Genomic DNA, 17,941 nt, shown 5'->3' with positions numbered 1-17,941 from the left:
GCATGGATTTTAGAAGTAGCTTTCATCCTTTTAAAAGCACTTTGTAGCTCACACGGTCCTACCTCTGATGTTGCCAAAATGAACATTATTATGGTTTAGCTGCCAGAGTGTGCAGTGGAGCGCACATTAAAGTAAAACTGCATTTATGTTGATCACCCTGATTTCCCAAAGCTTCCTTTTCACCAGCTTTGTATTTCTTTCTCTCATCCCAGCCTCCTCCTAACTCTTCTCACATTTTTTAAGAAGAATTCTCCCCACTCCACCCTGAGATCACTCCAGAGGGCTACCTCCTCAGACTCGTATTTGTGATATTCTTTTCCTCATCGTTCTCATAGTTGTCCTGTTAACCACAGTCTGTGTTCTTCCACTGGATTCCCTGTGTTATGCAGCCCCGTGTTTTGTACAATCCATTCAAGGTGTACCCTCACTGCAGGCCATCGTTCTTGAATACCAGCCAACATTTTACCAGTTTACAGCTCCAAATCTCATTTCTCCCCAAATACACCTGATATATTGGCGATCCTAAACTTTGTTTCCTCACTGACTACGCCTTCTGGGTGACCTGAGATTCTTGCTGGCTAGTATACAAGATTGAGGAGGTGTCTTGAGTTACATAGCCAAGTCCAATTTTGTCCTCCAGTTCAAACTCTTACGTCCCTTCTACAGGAGGTTGTTCCTCGTTCTCAACAAGTCCAGTGACATGGAATTCAGTACCTCTCAAGGCAGCACATTCCGTTAGCAGATGGTTCTGTCTGGCAGAATGTCCTTTCTACCCTGGATGCCAGGCAGAAAAGTCTACATGCTCTTCCATAAGCAGACTTTCAGGTACTTAAAGCATGTGCTCATGACACCGCATCCCACCCCATCTCCACTTTGCTTTGGAATGGTTTCATTTGCACCTTCCTCATCTGCATCTCATCTGCCATTGCCTCTCTTCAGGGCTCACCCACATATCTGAGTCCCTGCTCAGACCATGGCCTGACCCATGGGAATCATTTCCATGGTTCCACAACTCTGAGCCTCAGTTTCCCATCAGTAAGTGAGAAGGAGGTTTCTTAATCCAGGAAGGGCTTAGGAGTGCTGGGAATGCCCTGAACCTGTATGCAGCATTTTGTGCCATGACCATATGCATATACTGGGGGAGAGGAGCTATAGGTTTTTATCACATTCTCAAAGGGGTCCACAAGTCATAAAAGGATAACAACCACTGGGTCAAATAATCACTGAGTTCCTTTCCAGCTCTAACATTCTGTGAGTCAAAGGTCCTGAAACACATGACATTTTCTCATTCTCTTGAGAGGAAGCCAAAGACCAAATATTACTATGTCTGTTATTCAGTGACAATGAAGAGATAGAATCTGACAGGTCCCTCGATACCAGGCAACACCAAGTGAAAAGGTGAGAGCTATACCTTTTCTGCCTTGTGAGGTAGTCAGCTTCTCACAGAAAATGTTGCAGCAGAAGCTGAATTATCATTTTGCCAGTATATCACATACGGGATTTTAAAAATTATGTAAGGAGCTGCTCCCTACGGTCCCCTTGAGTCTAAGATGCTAAGAGAGCTGGGTTGTGTGTCTTTGGCCATGTGTTCCCTCTGCCTGCAATAACCTCCTCACACTCCACTCCTCTCTCAGTTTGACATTCTTTGTAAATATCCATTTTCCCTCCCAGTTGAATTAGTTACAGCCTTCCACATCCTCCCATAGCCCTCTTTGAACCCTCACCGTGTCTAGCACTCACTCTCTGCTGGAGTAGATGGGTCAATTCCTCCACTACACCATCAGCTCCCTGACAGCAGGGATTATGTGTCATATAGCTCTGTATCTTCAGGCCCTTGGACTGCATGTAAGCATTCAACAGCTAAGTGTTCAATAACTGTCCCTACAATGGGTCTATGGCCTTACGTTAGTCATTCAGCACTCTGGACCTTAGTTTCCCCCCCTGTTAAACAGAAGAATTGGGCCAGATCTTCTCTTAGTTCCCTCATTTCTAGTACTATGAATCTCTGTAAGTGCCACTTTAACACGTTTGCCTTACCGCAGCAAAAGCGTTTTTTTTTTTTTTGAGGTCCTGGGGCCAGGGATTGAACCAAGAACCTCGTATGTGAGAAGCTGGTGCTTAACCACTGAGCTACAGTAGCTCCCCTGAGTTGTCTTTTTCATTTGTCTGTTTGTTTTTGTTTTCAGGAGGTACCAGGGGTCTAACCCAGGACCTCGTACCTGGAAAGCAGGTGCTCAACTACTTGACGTACATGTGCTCCTCTGCAAGAGCATTTATGTGCCATGATCCTCACAGTGCATGCTGGCACGTACATATTGGGGCATTTGGTTTTCTAACTCCCTGCATGTTGACTGTGAGTAGATTTTCCCTCAGCCGCTTCATACCACTTGACAGGTTCTTGACAGACACAAGAGCAAGGTGGTTCTCCACTGCGTATACTCAAACGTGAAACCACGATTCTATAAATTTCTTAGACTCAAGTAGCTTGAGAGTCTTACCCTTGTCAAATTCAGGGAATATTGGGAAGAGCAAGTGTTGACTATTTTAATGAGTAAGAAAAATAAATCTTCAAGGACTTACCTCCATTATCCCTCACAAGGTATTATAGGCGTCAATTTATAAAAGGCTTTTATACATTACTTCTCTTTGTTTACAAACATTTTGATGCTTGCAGAACATCTGAAACAGAATTAGTTCCTGTTTTCCCATTGTACAAAGAGAACGCCGATGTACAGAGAAGGCAAGCACCATCACTGGCCAGTGGCCCAGGCAGGAGAGCACTCAGGTCTCCCAACATCCAGTACTTGCTGTTTCCAACAAACTAGACCACCTGTTCCCTGCCAGGTACCCCCAAACACACAGAACGCACACATACACGTAAGCAAACAAAAATGCCTACCTCTCTCTGTGGAACTTGATTTACCTGGGACACATGAATTGGTCATGTAGCAGACTGCATAATTACGGTGGAAGTGATTTCCCTTTTAGTAATTGCTCCTCTGTGGATTTGACTAACATCTTTTCTAACTTCAGGTGAATAGCCTATTTCTTACTTGGAAGAGATAAGAAAGCCTAGCCAGATCCATACAGTAACCCAACAAAGCAGATAGGCAATTATGAATCTCATGTCAGAGATGGGGAAAATGACATGCAGAAATTAACTTGCCTGAAGTCCCACAGCCAGTGAGAGAAAGAGGTGGCACATGAATCTAAGTCTCCAGGCTAGTTGTCCTACCATTGCTTGGTTTGGGAGAATCATCCCACCAGCCAAGCCCATGCTAGAATCTGTCCCCAAATGATAGCACCCATCCAACAAGCCAGCACAAAGACAGCTCTGGCTTCATTTTCCTGATTTTATACCTGTAAGCGTAACAGTAGTGGAATAACCAGGCCCCAAAGTCAGGTTTTCTCCTGACTCGGTGCTGATTCAGTTGTCCTCATGGTTGATGCTAGTGATTGCTAAGAGTGTTGTACCAAACTACCATCATAAATTTTTTTAAAAGATTTATTTATTTGTCTACTCTCTGTGTCCATTCACTGTGTGTTCTTCTGTGTCTGCTTGTATTCTCATTAGTCAGCTCTGGGAACCTGTCCTGGGACCTTCCAGAGTGGGAGAGAGTTGCTTAATCTCTTGCACCACCTCAGTTCCCTGGTCTACTGCATCTCTTACTGTCTCTCCTCTGTGTCTCTTTTTGTGGTGTCATCTTGCTGCACAAGCTCTCCACGTGGGCCAGTACTCAGCGCAGGCCAGTACTCCGTGTGAGCCAGCTCTCTGCACGGGCCAGCTTGCCTTTACTAGGAGGACCCAGATATCAAACCTTGGACCTCCTATATGGTAGACGGGAGCCCAGTCACTTGAGCCACATCTGCTTCCCCACCATCATCAATTTTGCAACGTAGTTTAATATTGTTCTTCCTATTGCTCTCACAGCTAACACAACAGAGCACACCAATATCCTCCTAAATCCTCGAAAGAGTTGTGAAAATTGGTTGGCTGCAATCATGTGCTGGGACAGTGAACCAGAATGGCAGCACTAGGGCAAAGCCTGGTTCAGGCGTACAAAACAGGACAAACTGAACTAGCTAGATCTCCCTCTTTTACAGACCCCATTTTAATCACAGCCCTCAGATCTCTCTGAGATCATGTATGCTTGGCAATGGAAACTTGAGTATTCATGGGATGGAAAAGAACCTGCGCATTTCTGCAGAGTCTGATAGAATTAATTTCTTCTCGTCAAAACTGAGCAGATAAAACGTTCTGGAATTTGCAGTACTGAGAAGCCATATAGTGGGCTGAAAAAAACATCAGCTTCCAGGCCTCGAACTGGGTCCCTGGTGATCACGAGGCTGCCCTTGTTGGAAGGCCAGAAAGGGTTGCTGTGGCACAAGGCTTGCTCAGGGGCTGACTACACTGTGGCTTTTGGAATTTAAAAGGAGGGTCACTTGATTCCCTAGAAGAAAGGGAAATAACTCTTCTAATAACAAAAATAGCAAAGTCTAGTCTATTGTCTCACAGCCCCCTTAATGGCAGTGAGAGCCTTGTAGTTGTCAAGCCAGACCATATGTGTGCATTGTCTAAAGAGTCACTACCATTCTCTGAAAGCAGTTCTGTTCATCAGTGCTTGTGCAAAGAGCAGTACTCCCTCTGCCTGCCAGGAGCAAGGCTATTATATCAATTAGCAGCACTTCAGACCTTCGACCCAGATCCTTCGACCTTCTGAAAAGCAGTCTTCTCCCACACAGGTCACCCTGTGATGCATCTCAGGCATGGATGATGACAGCTGTCCAGCTGGCCTGCTGACTGTAGTGCAGTATGCTCAAGTGCCAGCAGTTAGCAAAGTGTGTAGCACACTGGATTCAAGTGAAAACGTTAGAGCTGTACAGAAGGCAGCCCACCTATCTGGTGACTTTCTCCAGATGGGACGCAGGGGAAAACTATTGGATAAGCAGATTTGGACCCCAGCTCAGGGGCTTCACCACCCAGGAAGAAATACCTTCAGAAGAGGAACTTGGCAAGTTGACAAGGCTTTAAACCAAGCGTAACCCACGTATCTCTCAGCTGGGTTTTCCCTGTCCTTTGCAAGCTAAAACAGCTTGGCTTCAAATTCCACAGCCTGAGGAGGTCTGAGTATTGTGATCTGTTGGGGCTTCAGGGTATCTGCCTTAGCTCTTGGTTCCATTGTCTAGTATCTTAGCACTGCAGCTTGTTTTGGTTTCACAAAAGGTCACTTACAAAAAGAATTTAGGGGGAACAGATGTAGCTCAAGTGGTTGGGAGCCTGCTTCCCATGTACGAGGTCCTGTGTTCAATCCCCAGTGCCTCATAAAAACAAAACAAACAAAAAACCAACTCTCATTGAGGAGCAGATGTGGCTCAGCGGTTGAGCACCTGCTTCCTACATACCAGTCCTGGGTTCGATCTCCAGTACTTCCTCAAAAAAAAAAAGAGAATTTAGGAGTCATAATGCTCCCCTGCCATCCCTGCTAGGACCACCAGCTCCTCCGTGCTGACAGCCCCACCACCATGGAGGACATGAACGCATACAGCAACATAGTGGAATTTGCAGAGGGATCCAAGATCAACATCAGCAAGAATCAGCAGGATGATGGTAAAAGGCTCAATGGAGGCTTGAGCTGGGATGCAAGCAAGAAATCTGAGTATTGGTCTCAATGTGGAGAGGTTATGGACTGCCCAATTAAGACAGAGACAGTCACTGGGAGATCAAGAGCGTATGGATTTGTGCAAAACGTGCTAGTGTTAATAAGGTTTTCAGAACTGAAGGAACACAAACTGAATGGCAAAATGATAGACCCCCCCAAAGGGCAAAGTCATTAAAAGAGAAAGAACCCCCCCAAAAAAGTTTTTGTGGGTGGGCTGAGTCCACATACTCCAGAAGAACAAATAAAAGAATATTTTGGAGCATTTGGAGAGATTGAAAATATTGAACTTTCTATGGATACAAAAACAAATGAAAGAAGAGGATTTTGTTTTATCACATATACAGATGAAGAGTAAAGAAATTATTAGAAAGCAATTTTCATCAAATTAGTTCTGGGAAGTGTGAAATCAAGAGGGGCAGCTAGCTGGTGGATGAGGTGGTACTAGGGTGGTGGACCAAAACTGGAGCCATGGATGTAATAACTATTACGATCAAGGATGTGGAATTTGCAGTGGTGATCAAATCAGTAGTGGCTATGGCAATCTATACTGGGTGTGACTGTGGTAACTGCGGTTTTGGACAGGGATTTGCAGGCTACAGTGGCCAGCGGAGTACATATGGCAAGGCATCCAGAGGGGGTGGCAATCACCAAAACAATTACCAGCCACACTAGAGGAGGATACTGGAGAAAAGAGGAGGCAATGCTAAAGTACCCCATCTAGATATTTAAAGATATTGAATCTGTAATTTTATTTTATTTATTTTTTTGAGATACCAGGGCTGGGGATTGAACTCCAGACCTTGTATGTGGGAAGCTGTGTGGGTTTGTGTTTATACAAATTTTTTTGTAGGATTTCATGTTAAACTTAAAATAAATGCTTCCTGATATGAAAAGGAAAAAAATTTAAAAAGACTTATGAATATGGTAGACCCAAAAGCTGGTGTCCTTGAGGAGAATCACATTGCATATCACTGGGTATATATAGTTAACAATCCAAGTTAGACTTCTCCTCTTAAGCCGTCCTTCTAGCATCTATGTAACCTGGGTGCTAGTTAGAAATGCAGACTCTTTTTATTTTAAGATTTTTTAAAAATTTCTCTCCCCTCCCCGCCCCCCAGTTGTCTGCGCTCTTTGTCCATTCGCTGTGTGTTCTTCTGTGTCTGCTTGTATTCTTGTCAGCAGCACCAGGAATCTGTGTCTCTTTTTGTTGCATCATCTTGCTGCATCAGCTCTCTGTATGCAGCACCACTCCTGGGCAGGCTGCACTTTTTTCACGCAGGGCAGCTCTCCTTATAGGGTGCACTCCTTGCGCATGGGGGCTCCCCTACACAGGGGACACCCCTGCATGGCACGGCACTCCTTGCACACATCAGCACTGTGTGGGCCAGCTCATCACACAGGTCAGGAGGCCCTGGGTTTGAACCCTGGGCCTCCCGTGTGGTAGGCGGGTGCTCTATCAGTTAAGAAAAATTCACTTCCCGAGAAATGCAGACTCTGTGAGTCCCACTCCAGACTTGCTGAATCAGCCGCTGTTGTTTAACAAGGTCCCCAGGTGCTCGGGTGCTCGTTAGATGTGAGCAGCATAGGTTCAGCCTTCCCTTCCCCACAGAGGCTTCGCTGTGCCCTGGCCCCTCCTCTATGTGGCACCAGTCCCCAGTCCTCTCCTTCCTCCACCCCCTCTCCCTTTTGTTCTTATCCTCTTCCCCGTCAGGGGCTACAGAACAAATCCCCTGCTTCTCATGCAGAGCAGTCTCTCTTTGGGAGCCTCAGTGCCAGTCACCACCTGGGCTTTCAGGGTCTCACCTTCTGCCCACCCTCACTCCCGCCCCCAGGCTTCTTGAAGTATTTGCCTGAACATGGCACCAGCTAGTACAATAAAAGAAATTGCTCCACCTCATTATAAAGATAAGCCTCAAGTTTTGTAAAGACAGCTGGTTTCCAAGCAGATCCCCAACTCAGCTCAGGATTATAGGCCATGGTGTGTGTGGCAGTTTGATATTATTTATGAATTCCAAAAAGAGATACAGATTAAGTTTGTAAACTAGTCTGTTCCTGTGGGCATGATACCTTTTGAGTGATTTAAATTCAAAGGCTTCACATTTACTTGATTATGTTAAGATTAGGGCTTTGATTTGGCCATGTCATTAGGGCATGCAGGGTTGAATTCCTGCCCCCTTTGTTGGGCTACATAAACAGATGCTCAATCAAGAACACAAGCAGATACACAGAAGAAGATATACAGAGGAAGAGACACAGCTCCATAGACATGGCAGAGGCCCCGGGAAGATTCACCTGACAGTTTACAGCTGACTTTGTGAAGAGACCAGGGCAGCTGAGCTGGAAAGAAACAAGCCCTGGGAAGAGAGACAAGCCTTATGCCAGCTTACAGCTGAGATCACAAGAAGCTGGGACCATGGAGCCTTAAGAGGGAAGAGGAAAGCTGAACCTTTACAGATGTCACCCTTCCATCTTTCTTCAATACGTGGCAACAGAGTTTGGTAAGGAGGTAACCTTGAGTTGGACTCTTTAGGGCCTTGCTTTTACCCCAAATAAGTACCGTTTATAAAAGCCAACAGACTTCTGCTACTTTGCATCAGCACCCCTTTGGCTGACTAACACAGTGTGTTAGACCCTGGGGCACTGAGTCCCCAACAGGAAAGTGGCTCCCACAGCTCACGTCACTGGTTATTGGCAGAGGCAGGATCAGTCTTTACACTTTCCGTGCTGGGTTTTCTCAACCCTAACCATCCCGCTTCAAACTGAGCCTTTGAGTGGCTACCACATTCTCTTCCTGAGCTGTACTCATGAACTTCCTGGACAGCCGGGACATATTGAGTGCCCGCTGGAAAAAATTGCCCTGGACGATGTTAAACGGGTAAGGATGGTTTTATTCAGACAGCTACAGCAAGGAAGAAAACCTAGAACTTAACTTCATTCAGACAAAGGACAGCAGGGTTTTTCATGGCTGGGATGTGCCAGTAGGAAAGTACTTGGAGAATGCCACTGGGGTGGCTGAGGGGTTTACTGGGTTTGCAATTAGGGCCGCTTGGTTTCAAATGTTTTCTTTTGCTGTGATGGGGCCAACTGGAGCTTGTAAGGACTGGGGTGAGTGGGAGATAAGGAACTGCTGCTAGTTAGGAGCCTCTCAGCACCTGGAGAGCTTCAGGGCTGCGGTGAGAGAGGTCAGGGGCCTGGAATCCGGGGGAAGCCTGCCCCAAACTTAGTCAAGCTGAAGGGAAGGTAAGGCCGTCTTGGTCAACAGCAAGCACTGTTGAGAGATCAGAAGAAGCCTAACACCCCACCGCATGAGTCGGCCTGGAAAATGCCTACACAACTTTAGCCACAGCTGGCACCTTCCTCTTGCCTCATCCAGATGAGCTCGTCACTGCCTCCTTGGGCAAGAGAACTGTCATAATGTTTCCGCCATCATGTGTTAGGTCTTTGTCTTCCTAGGCTGTCCCCCTTTGGGTAGAGGCTTCTGGAGGGAGGGTCTGAGCCCTATGGGCCTCATGCCTTTATGCTCAATGTCCAGTGCAGGAGAAGCTCAGAAAATGTTCATTTCCTTCCTCCTCTCTTTCTCTTAGAAATCTCTACAAATGAATAGCATCAGTCAAGCAAACCTGCCCTGGACTTTGCTTCTCGTGCCCAAGCTCCTCGCCTGTTGGGACCTGGGCAGCCTTTCAGGGCTACCTTTGACCCATGGGCCTCACCTGGCTGCTCATGTTGCTATCCCACACCTGGCCAGCCTCTTCTCTTCTATTACTTCCCAAGGGCTCCACTTAGCCACCAGCTATGTGTGAATGACTTTGTAAAACCAGTCTGCCTCTGGGCCTCAGCTGTAAAATGAGTGGGTTTTGAGCTCTAAATTGACAGAAATGCAGCTCTCAGGTGTGAGTGGGGAAGTGCCATGTCTCACCCAGCAAAGTTCCTGGTCATCTGTCATGCGTGTCTCAACAGAGCAAAGGTGGCCTGTGAGAGCCTGTTCAGCTCCATCAGGCCTGCTGTCAAAGGGATGGCTTGTATTTTATCTGGAAAAAGACCACTGCTGGGATGTAGGCATTTCCAAACCCCGCCTGTGGCACAGTAGCCCCTCTGAAAGGAACACTTGGACAGGTGAAAGTCTTTTGATATCTCCCTCTTCCTCCTTGGCTTTGCTTCTAGGAAGCGGGAGGAAGAAAGCAAGCGAAAAGAGGCAAAACAGCAGAAGGGAAGGCTGAGCCCAGATCCCTGCAGACCCCAGGTGCCTCCCTGTCTGCCCAGCCCCCAGGAGCAGCCCAGTGGGCAGAGCGGGGCCCCCGGCCCCAAGCCCCTCATCAGGAGCTCTGCCCCCGGCCCTGAGCAAACAGTGCTCAGAGAGTCCCCAGGCAAGGCCTCCCCGAAGGAGCAGCCCATTTCCTTGGACCTGCAGAGGACAGACCCCAAGAAGCTAAACGGTAGGTGCACTACCTTTGTTCTTTGGGACCAGCCACAGACTGTGGGGGTTTTGATGGGCATATTTAGACTATTTATACTTCAGGTAATTGTAACTGTAAGCACTAAGTATTCTGTTTTAGTGTTTGTTTTCTATTTCCTCTGTTTCTTTTCTTTTTTTCTTTTAAAGATTTATTTATTTATTTAATTCCCCCCCTCCCCCGGTTGTCTGTTCTCTGTGTCTATTTGCTGCGCCTTGTTTCTTTGTCCCCTTCTGTTGTCGTCAGCAGCACGGGAAGTGTGGGCGGCGCCATTCCTGGGCAGGCTGCACTTCTTTCGCGCTGGGCAGCTCTCCTTATGGGTGCACTCCTTGCGCGTGGGGCTCCCCTACGCGGAGGACACCCCTGTGTGGCAGGGCACTCCTTGCGCGCATCAGCACTGCGCGTGGACCAGCTCCACACTGGTCAAGGAGGCCCGGGGTTTGAACCGCGGACCTCCCATGTGGTAGACGGACGCCCTAACCACTGGGCCAAGTCTGTTTCCCTGTTTCTTTTCTTACATTCCTACAGGTTACTGAGCATAGCTTAGGATTCCCTCTTGATTTATTTATGGTGTGTTTTGGTGTATCTCTGTAGATAGTTTGTGTAGTGGTTGCTCTGGTACTACCACTTCAAGTGACACGTGGAAACCACACTTCCGTTTACACCCCCTTAGATCCCCACTGTTATATATCACTGCCTTGGATATCAGAAGGTACCATCATTTTTGTTTCTATGTTAAATATGATTTCTAAAACTAATGAAAAAGAAAAAACTAATTAAAAATTGTTACAAAATTCATGAGGAAAAGCACAGTCTAGTGTACCTACTCATAGTTCTTCTCTTTTCTATTTCTTCTTCCTTCCTGATGCTCCCAGTTTCCTTCTTTTATCATTTCTTTTATGTTTGAAAAACTTCCTTTAGTCAGTCTTTAATGATAGGTCATCCAGCAACAATTTTTTTTTTTTAGTTTTCCTTTGTTGTTGAAAATTTTCATTTCTTTTTCATTCCTGAAGGATAGTTAAGCCAGATACAGAATTAACAGTCGGCAACTTTTCTTTCAGCACTTGAAAAATATTATGCCGTGTTGTCTGGCCTCCAGGGTCTCAGATGAGAAATTCACTTATCTGAACTGTCATTCAAATTGATGTTTCTTCATAAGTAATGTGTCTTTTCTCTATGGCTGCTTTCAAGATTTTTTCCTTATCGTTATTTTTCGAAAGTTTGATTACGTGTCTTGGCATGAACTCTTTGAGTTTATCCTGTGTGGGTTCTCTTAATGTGGGGGGAGTCCCCAAGTCTACCCCCACATTGGATGGTTAACTAGGAAGACTCGCAGGGCTCAGCATATAGTTGAACTCGTGGTTGTGATTTATTACAGCAAAAGGATACCAGAAGAATCAGCATTGGGGGCAGGTGCATGGGGCACAATTCAGAGGAAACAAGGAGGAAGCTTCCAAGAGGCCTCTCCCAATGGAGTCATGTGGGACATTCATAAATCCCCCAAATTCTAATTGTGGCAACCACATGGACAACCTGTTGTCTACCATGAAAACCTGAATCAGACTCCCAGAAGCAAAACAGGTGTTCAGCATAAACCATACTGTTTGCACAACAAACAGTTTAGGAACATTGAGCCACTCTCAATGTGAATTGAGATTTTGAGAATCCAAGTTCCCAGACAGCAGACAAGGGCCAAACTCGCAAGCATGCTTTTCAAAGGATAGCAGTCTCAGGCCCACTACATTATCTCTTTTCTGTACTCTTAGCTTGTCAAATCTGTAGGTTTGTATCTTTCACCCAATTTTGTAAAGTTTTCAGCCATTATTCCTTCAAATACGCTTTAAGTCCCCATTCTCTTTCTCTTCTCCCTCTGGGACTCTAATGATATGTATGTTGGAATTTTTGCTATTGTTCCACAGGTCCTGAGGCTCTGTTTTGTTTTGGTTTTCCAGTAGGTTTTCTCTCTGTTCAGATTGGATGAGTTCTATTGTTCTGTCCTCAAATTCACAGATTCTACCCTCCGTCAATCTCCACTCTACTATGGAGCCCATCCAGCAAGTTTTTTTCACTTCTGTTATTGTATTTTCCACTTGGTTCTTTTCTATAATTTCTATATCTTTGCTGAGAGTTTTCTCCTTTTTTCAAGAGAATTTGTAATTGATTGTTGACGCTCCCTCCCCCCACTCCCATACCCATGACAACTGCATTAACATCCTTGTCAGATATCCCAACATCTGATTCATCTCGGAGTTGGCTTGGGTTGATTTTTCTTTCTCATTCAATTTGTGATTTTCTTAGTTCTTGGTATGTATGGCAAGTAATTTCCCTTTTTTTATCTTCCTATTATCTTAGGTGACTCTGGGTCCTATTTAAATCTTTTATTTTAGTATACCTGTTTTAGTAAAACTATTTAGATCTAGTACCTGAATCTTGGTCTAGTTTTGTGTGCTATGATTCCAATGTCAAGTTAATTTTTGGAACTTTTGTTGTTTTGTGTGTTTGGTTTATCTAAAGCCACTGGGGTTCCCATTGATGCTTATGGGTGCTGCCTGAGGGGACAAAAGGAGCTTCCCCAGATCAACCACCAGGTGTTTCCCAGGGAGGGAGGGTGTGGTGGGATTTCCTTAAGGATGCTCACTGCTGCCCCTCTGACCTCTCTCGACTGGACCAAAGTCCTTGGAGGCTTTCATAGCATCATGCTCTCTCCATGTGATACTTATCACCATACAATGTGTGTGTATTTCAGTTGATGTCTGCTTCCCCCACTAAATAAAAATCTCCACGAAGGCAGGGACAGTATCTAGCTTTTCCTCATCTTTATTTATCCCCAGTACCAGGATAATTTCTTGTAAGAATAAGTGCTTGTTGAATCAGTCAGTCACTTAAGTGAAAATATTGCTGAGCCTAATAAATTTTTTCCCATTTATTCATAGATATTTGCTTATGCTGCTGAAATAGTATTTTTTTCTTTATTAACAGCAATAATCCCCCAAGTGCATGAAATAGTATTTTAAATTTCATTTTCTATTGATAATTTATAGAAACCCAATTGATTTTGTGTGCTGACTGTGCTAAATTTCATTGATTTTAATAATTCATATATAATTGAATGTCTATATGCATGAATATATCTACAAATTAAGTTTCATCTTCCTTTTCAATCTTTTTACTTATTTCTTTTCTTGCCTTATTAGACACTTTTAGCAGCTGAAATAAGATGTTAAATAGAACTGATGATAGCAGTTATCCTTGTCTTGTTCCCTATCTCAAATGAAAATACATCGAATTTTTCTATTAAGTATAATGTTCCCTTTAGATATTTTTCTTTGTAGATATGCTATCATATTTAGGACATTCCCTAAATGTCCAAATTTTAGTTTGCTTCAGAGTTTTTATTATGAATTGATATTGAATTTTAACTAACACTTTTTCTGCATGTATTGAATTTGTCATATGGCTTTTTTTCTCTTTTATTCTTTCATTGTAGCGCATTCTATTGATTTTCCAAATGTTAAGTCATCCTTGCATTCCTAGAATAAACTTAACTTGGCCACAATGTGTTTCTTTCTTTTATGTATTACTGGAAACAATTTGCTGATATTGTTTAAGAATTTTGTACCTGTGCTATAAATGAGTGTACTATCACTTTCCTTTCTTGTGATATCCTTGCCAGGTTTTGGTATCTAAATTTTCCTGGCCTTATGAAGCAATCTGTTTCATGACTGCTTCCTCATTTTTGTTCCCTGAAGGAGTTAGTATAAATGATTACATCTTCCTTAAATGTTTGGTAGATTTTACTGGTAAAGCCATCTGGGCCTGGAGCTTCATTATGGAAAAGATCAATTATAGGGGAATCAATGTGGCTCAGTGTTTGAGTGCCAGCTTCCCACATACAAGGTCTGGGGTTCAATTCCCAGCCCTGGTATCTCAAAAAAATAAATAAAATAAAATTACAGATTCAATTTCTTTAAATAGCTAGAGGAATATTCAGATTTTTTCTGCCAACTTGTAATTTTTTCTAGGAATCTGTCCATTACATCTAAATTGTTAAATGGCTGGGCTCAGTTATTCATAATATCCCTTATGATCTTTTTTTCCTAATAGTTATTTGTGATTTCTCTTTTTTTCTTTAATTAGTCTTGCCAGGAATTATCAATTTTACTATCTTTTTAAAATCACCAACTTTTGACTTCATTGATCCTCTTATGTTTTTTTGTTGATTTCATTAAGCTCTACTCTTTATTATTTTCTTTCTTCTACTTTAAATTTAATTTTTTTTTTTAAAGATTTATTTATTTATTTAATTCCCCCCCTCCCTTGGTTGTCTGTTCTTGGTGTCTATTTGCTGCGTCTTGTTTCTTTGTCCGCTTCTGTTGTCGTCAGCGGCACAGGAAGTGTGGGCGGCGCCATTCCTGGGCAGGCTGCACTTTCTTTTCACGCTGGGCGGCTTTTCTCACGGGCGCACTCCTTGCGCGTGGGGCTCCCCCACGCGGGGGACACCCTTGCGTGGCACGGCACTCCTTGCGCGCATCAGCACTGCGCATGGCCAGCTCCACACGGGTCAAGGAGGCCTGGGGTTTGAACCGCGGACCTCCCATATGGTAGACGGACGCCCTAACCACTGGGCCAAAGTCCGTTTCCCTAAATTTAATTTTTTAAATGTCTTGATGCTTATTAGCTCATTAGTTTTCATTTTTTTCTTCTCTAATATAAACATTTAGATTTTAGATTTCCCTCTAAATATAACTTAACTGTACCCCACACATTTTCATATGTTGTATCTTCATTGTCATCCATTCCAAAATAGTTTTAATTTTTATTGTAGCTTCTTTAACCTATGGTGAGATAGAGGTCTATTGCTTAATTTCCAAACATTTAGGGATTTTTCAGTTATTTATTTTTTATTGATTTATAGCTTAATTATACTGTGGTCAGAGAGCAAACTATATGATTTCAGTACTTTGAAATTTGTTGAGACTTACTTTGTGACCCAGAAATGGTCAGTTTTAGTAAATGTCCTGTGTGAAAATAATATGTATTCTGTCCTTTTGGGGAACAATGTTCTATATGTCCCAACTTTCTATATTCTTACTGATTTTCTGTCTACTTGTATCAGTTACTAAAAGAAATATGTAAACTCTTTTACTATGGTTTTCACTGTAGTTCCATCAATTTTGGTTTAATGTATTTTGAGGCTATGTTACTAATTACATACCAATTTAGAACTGTTCTTTTTGACAAATTTAACCTGTCTCTGTGAAGTGTCCCTCTTTCGCTCTTGTAATACTTCTTCCCTTAAGGTATTCTTTGTCTAAGGTTAAGATACTCATATAAGCTTTCTTTTAGTTTATGTTGCACGGTATGTTTTTTCTATCCTTTTACTTTCAACCTTTCTGTATCCTTTTGCTTTTAATGTGTCTGTTATAAACAGCAAGTGTTTGGTTTTTTAAAATCATGTCTGACAATATTTTTAATAGGAACATTTAGTCCATTTACTCTATTTGCATATATACTGATATGTTTGGGTTTAAATCTACCACCTTTACTATTTGCTTTCTATTACCCTAAATGTTTTCTGTTTTTCTCTCCTTTCAATCCTCCTTTTGCAATTGATTTTTAAAATTATTTCACCTCTCCTCCTCTATTAGTTTGGTAATTGTGTACTTTTAGTTGTCTTTTACTGACTAAGATTTCAAAACCCATTCCTGATTCATCAAATTCAAATACTACCAGATACTTTTATCTTCTTACTGGACAATGCAAGGAACTTAGGTCATTTTATTGCCATCTACAACCACTTGAGATTTATATGCCATTGTTTTAGGGTATTTTAAGTCTCTACATTTTAAACCCCAGAAGACATTATAACTGCTTTTAATCTTATGCAAATTTTAAATTCCACAAAACATTGTCATTGTTTTATACAGTCAATAGTTGTTTAGATTTACTCATATATTTACCTTTTTATTGTTTATTCCCTTCTACAGCTCAGGGCTTTAGAACAAATATTCTAGTGATTTATTCCCTTGATTCAGTTTATCTGAAAGTGTATTTATTTTCCCTTCATGTTTGACACATAGTTTTGCTTGATATAGAATTAGAGGTTTAAAGTTATTTCTTTCAGCACATTAAATATGTCTTTCTGGGGCTTCCTAGCATCCTTTGTTTCTTTTCAAGAGTCAGCGCTCAGTTCCAGTCTCTAATCCTAATGAGATCAGTTTTTTTCTCTTTTTTCTATAGGATTTTTCTCTCTTTGAATTTAACCCAGCACCACAAAGGTCTTCTTAAATATGTGTCTTTGTGTTGGAAAGTTCTAAGTTGTCATCTCTTCAATGCTGCTTCTGCCTTACCTTCTCTTTTCTCTCCTTCTGGATCTCATATATTAAAACTTATTAGTCTTATTTGCTCTTCTCTCCATTTTTTCCATCCTTTTTTCCTAAGTTTCACTGTGGATATTTTCATCTGACCCATTTTCTAGGTCACTTTTGCTTTCTTCACCTGTATCCAATCTGGTGTAAAACCTTTGCATTAAATCCTTAATTTTGGTTATTATATTTTTCAGTTTTGTAATTTCTATTTTGTTCTTCTTTATACTTTCCAATTATCTGATTTTCCTTTACCTCTGAATATATTACACATACTTATTTTTTTAATCAACAGCTTTTTTAGAACAGTTTTAGATTTACAAAAAAATTGAGCAGATAGTACAGAGAATTCCCATATCCCACCCCCCACCCATGCAGTTTCCCCTATTAACACCTTGCACTAGTGGGGTAAATTTGTTATCATTAATGAACCAATATTAATACACTATTATTAACTAAAGGCCGTAGTTTGCATTAAAGTTTACTTTTTGTCTTGTACAATTCTATGGGTTCTGACAAATGCATATTATATCCGTCAAATTTCACCTCCCTAAAAATCCTCTGTACTCCAGCCATTCATCCCTGCTTCCTTCCCTTTTCCCCCAGCAACCGCTGACCTTTTATTTTCTCTATAGATCTGCCTGTTCCATGATGTTATACAGTTGGAATCGTAAACAATGTAGCCTTTACAGATTGTCTCTTTCCCTTAGCAATATACATTTAAGGTACCTCCATGCCTTTTTGTGCCTTGATAGATCATTTCTTTTTATCACTGATCAATCCACTGTATATGTGGGCTTCAATTTATCCATTCACCAGTTGAAGGACATCTTGGGTGCTCCCAGTTTTTGGTGATTATGAATAAAGCTGCTATAAACATTCTGGTATGCAGGTGTTTGTGTGACCATAAGTTTTCAACTCAATTGGGTAAATACCTAAGAGCATGACTGCTGAATTGCAAGGTAAGACTGTTTAGCTTTATAAGAAATTGCGGGACCATCTCATAAAGGGGCTGAACCATTTGCATTCCCTCCAGCAATGAATAGAGGTCCTGTTGCTCAGCCTCCATGACCACATTTGGTATTGTTTTTTGTTTGTCTTTTATTTCAGCCATTCTAATAGGCGGGTAGTAACTTTTCATTTTTATTTGCAATTTCCTATGACATATGATATTAAGCATCTTTCTGTATGCCTATTTGCCATCTTGTATATTCTTTGGTAAAAAGTCTATTCAGATCATTTGCCTATTTTTCAATTGGGTTATTTGTTTTGCTGTTGAGTTTTAAGAGTTCCTTTGTATATTTTAGGTACAAGTCCTTTATCAGATATGTGCTTTGAAAAAAAAATATTTTTTTGGTCTTGGCTTGTGTTTCCTTTCTCTTTGGTGTTGGCATACTGAATCTTTCTCCATCCCTTTACCTTTCATCTGTCTGTGTCTTTATATTTAAAGTGGGCTTCTTGTAGA

The 17,941-nt window shown here is 42.3% G+C and overlaps 1 protein-coding gene and 1 pseudogene across 4 annotated transcripts in view; both read left to right on the top strand.

Annotated features, from left to right (window-relative positions):
* The window catches only part of INVS (inversin), a 221,802-nt gene that overhangs the window by 186,764 nt on the left and 17,097 nt on the right, over nucleotides 1-17,941 (top strand). For all 4 annotated transcript variants that reach the window (XM_058302608.2, XM_058302609.2, XM_058302611.2 and 1 more), the window contains exon 13: nucleotides 9,822-10,093. In XM_058302608.2, the coding sequence (XP_058158591.1) occupies nucleotides 9,822-10,093 (272 nt within the window). The remainder of the gene's footprint in view (nucleotides 1-9,821; nucleotides 10,094-17,941) is intronic.
* LOC139439525 (heterogeneous nuclear ribonucleoprotein D-like pseudogene) lies at nucleotides 5,397-6,369 on the top strand (annotated as a pseudogene).

This window comes from Dasypus novemcinctus, chromosome 8 (genome assembly GCF_030445035.2).
Source record: "Dasypus novemcinctus isolate mDasNov1 chromosome 8, mDasNov1.1.hap2, whole genome shotgun sequence".
Lineage (NCBI taxonomy): Eukaryota > Metazoa > Chordata > Mammalia > Cingulata > Dasypodidae > Dasypus > Dasypus novemcinctus.
Note: the sequence above shows the minus strand (reverse complement) of the source record. Positions and strands in the feature narration are given on the sequence as shown.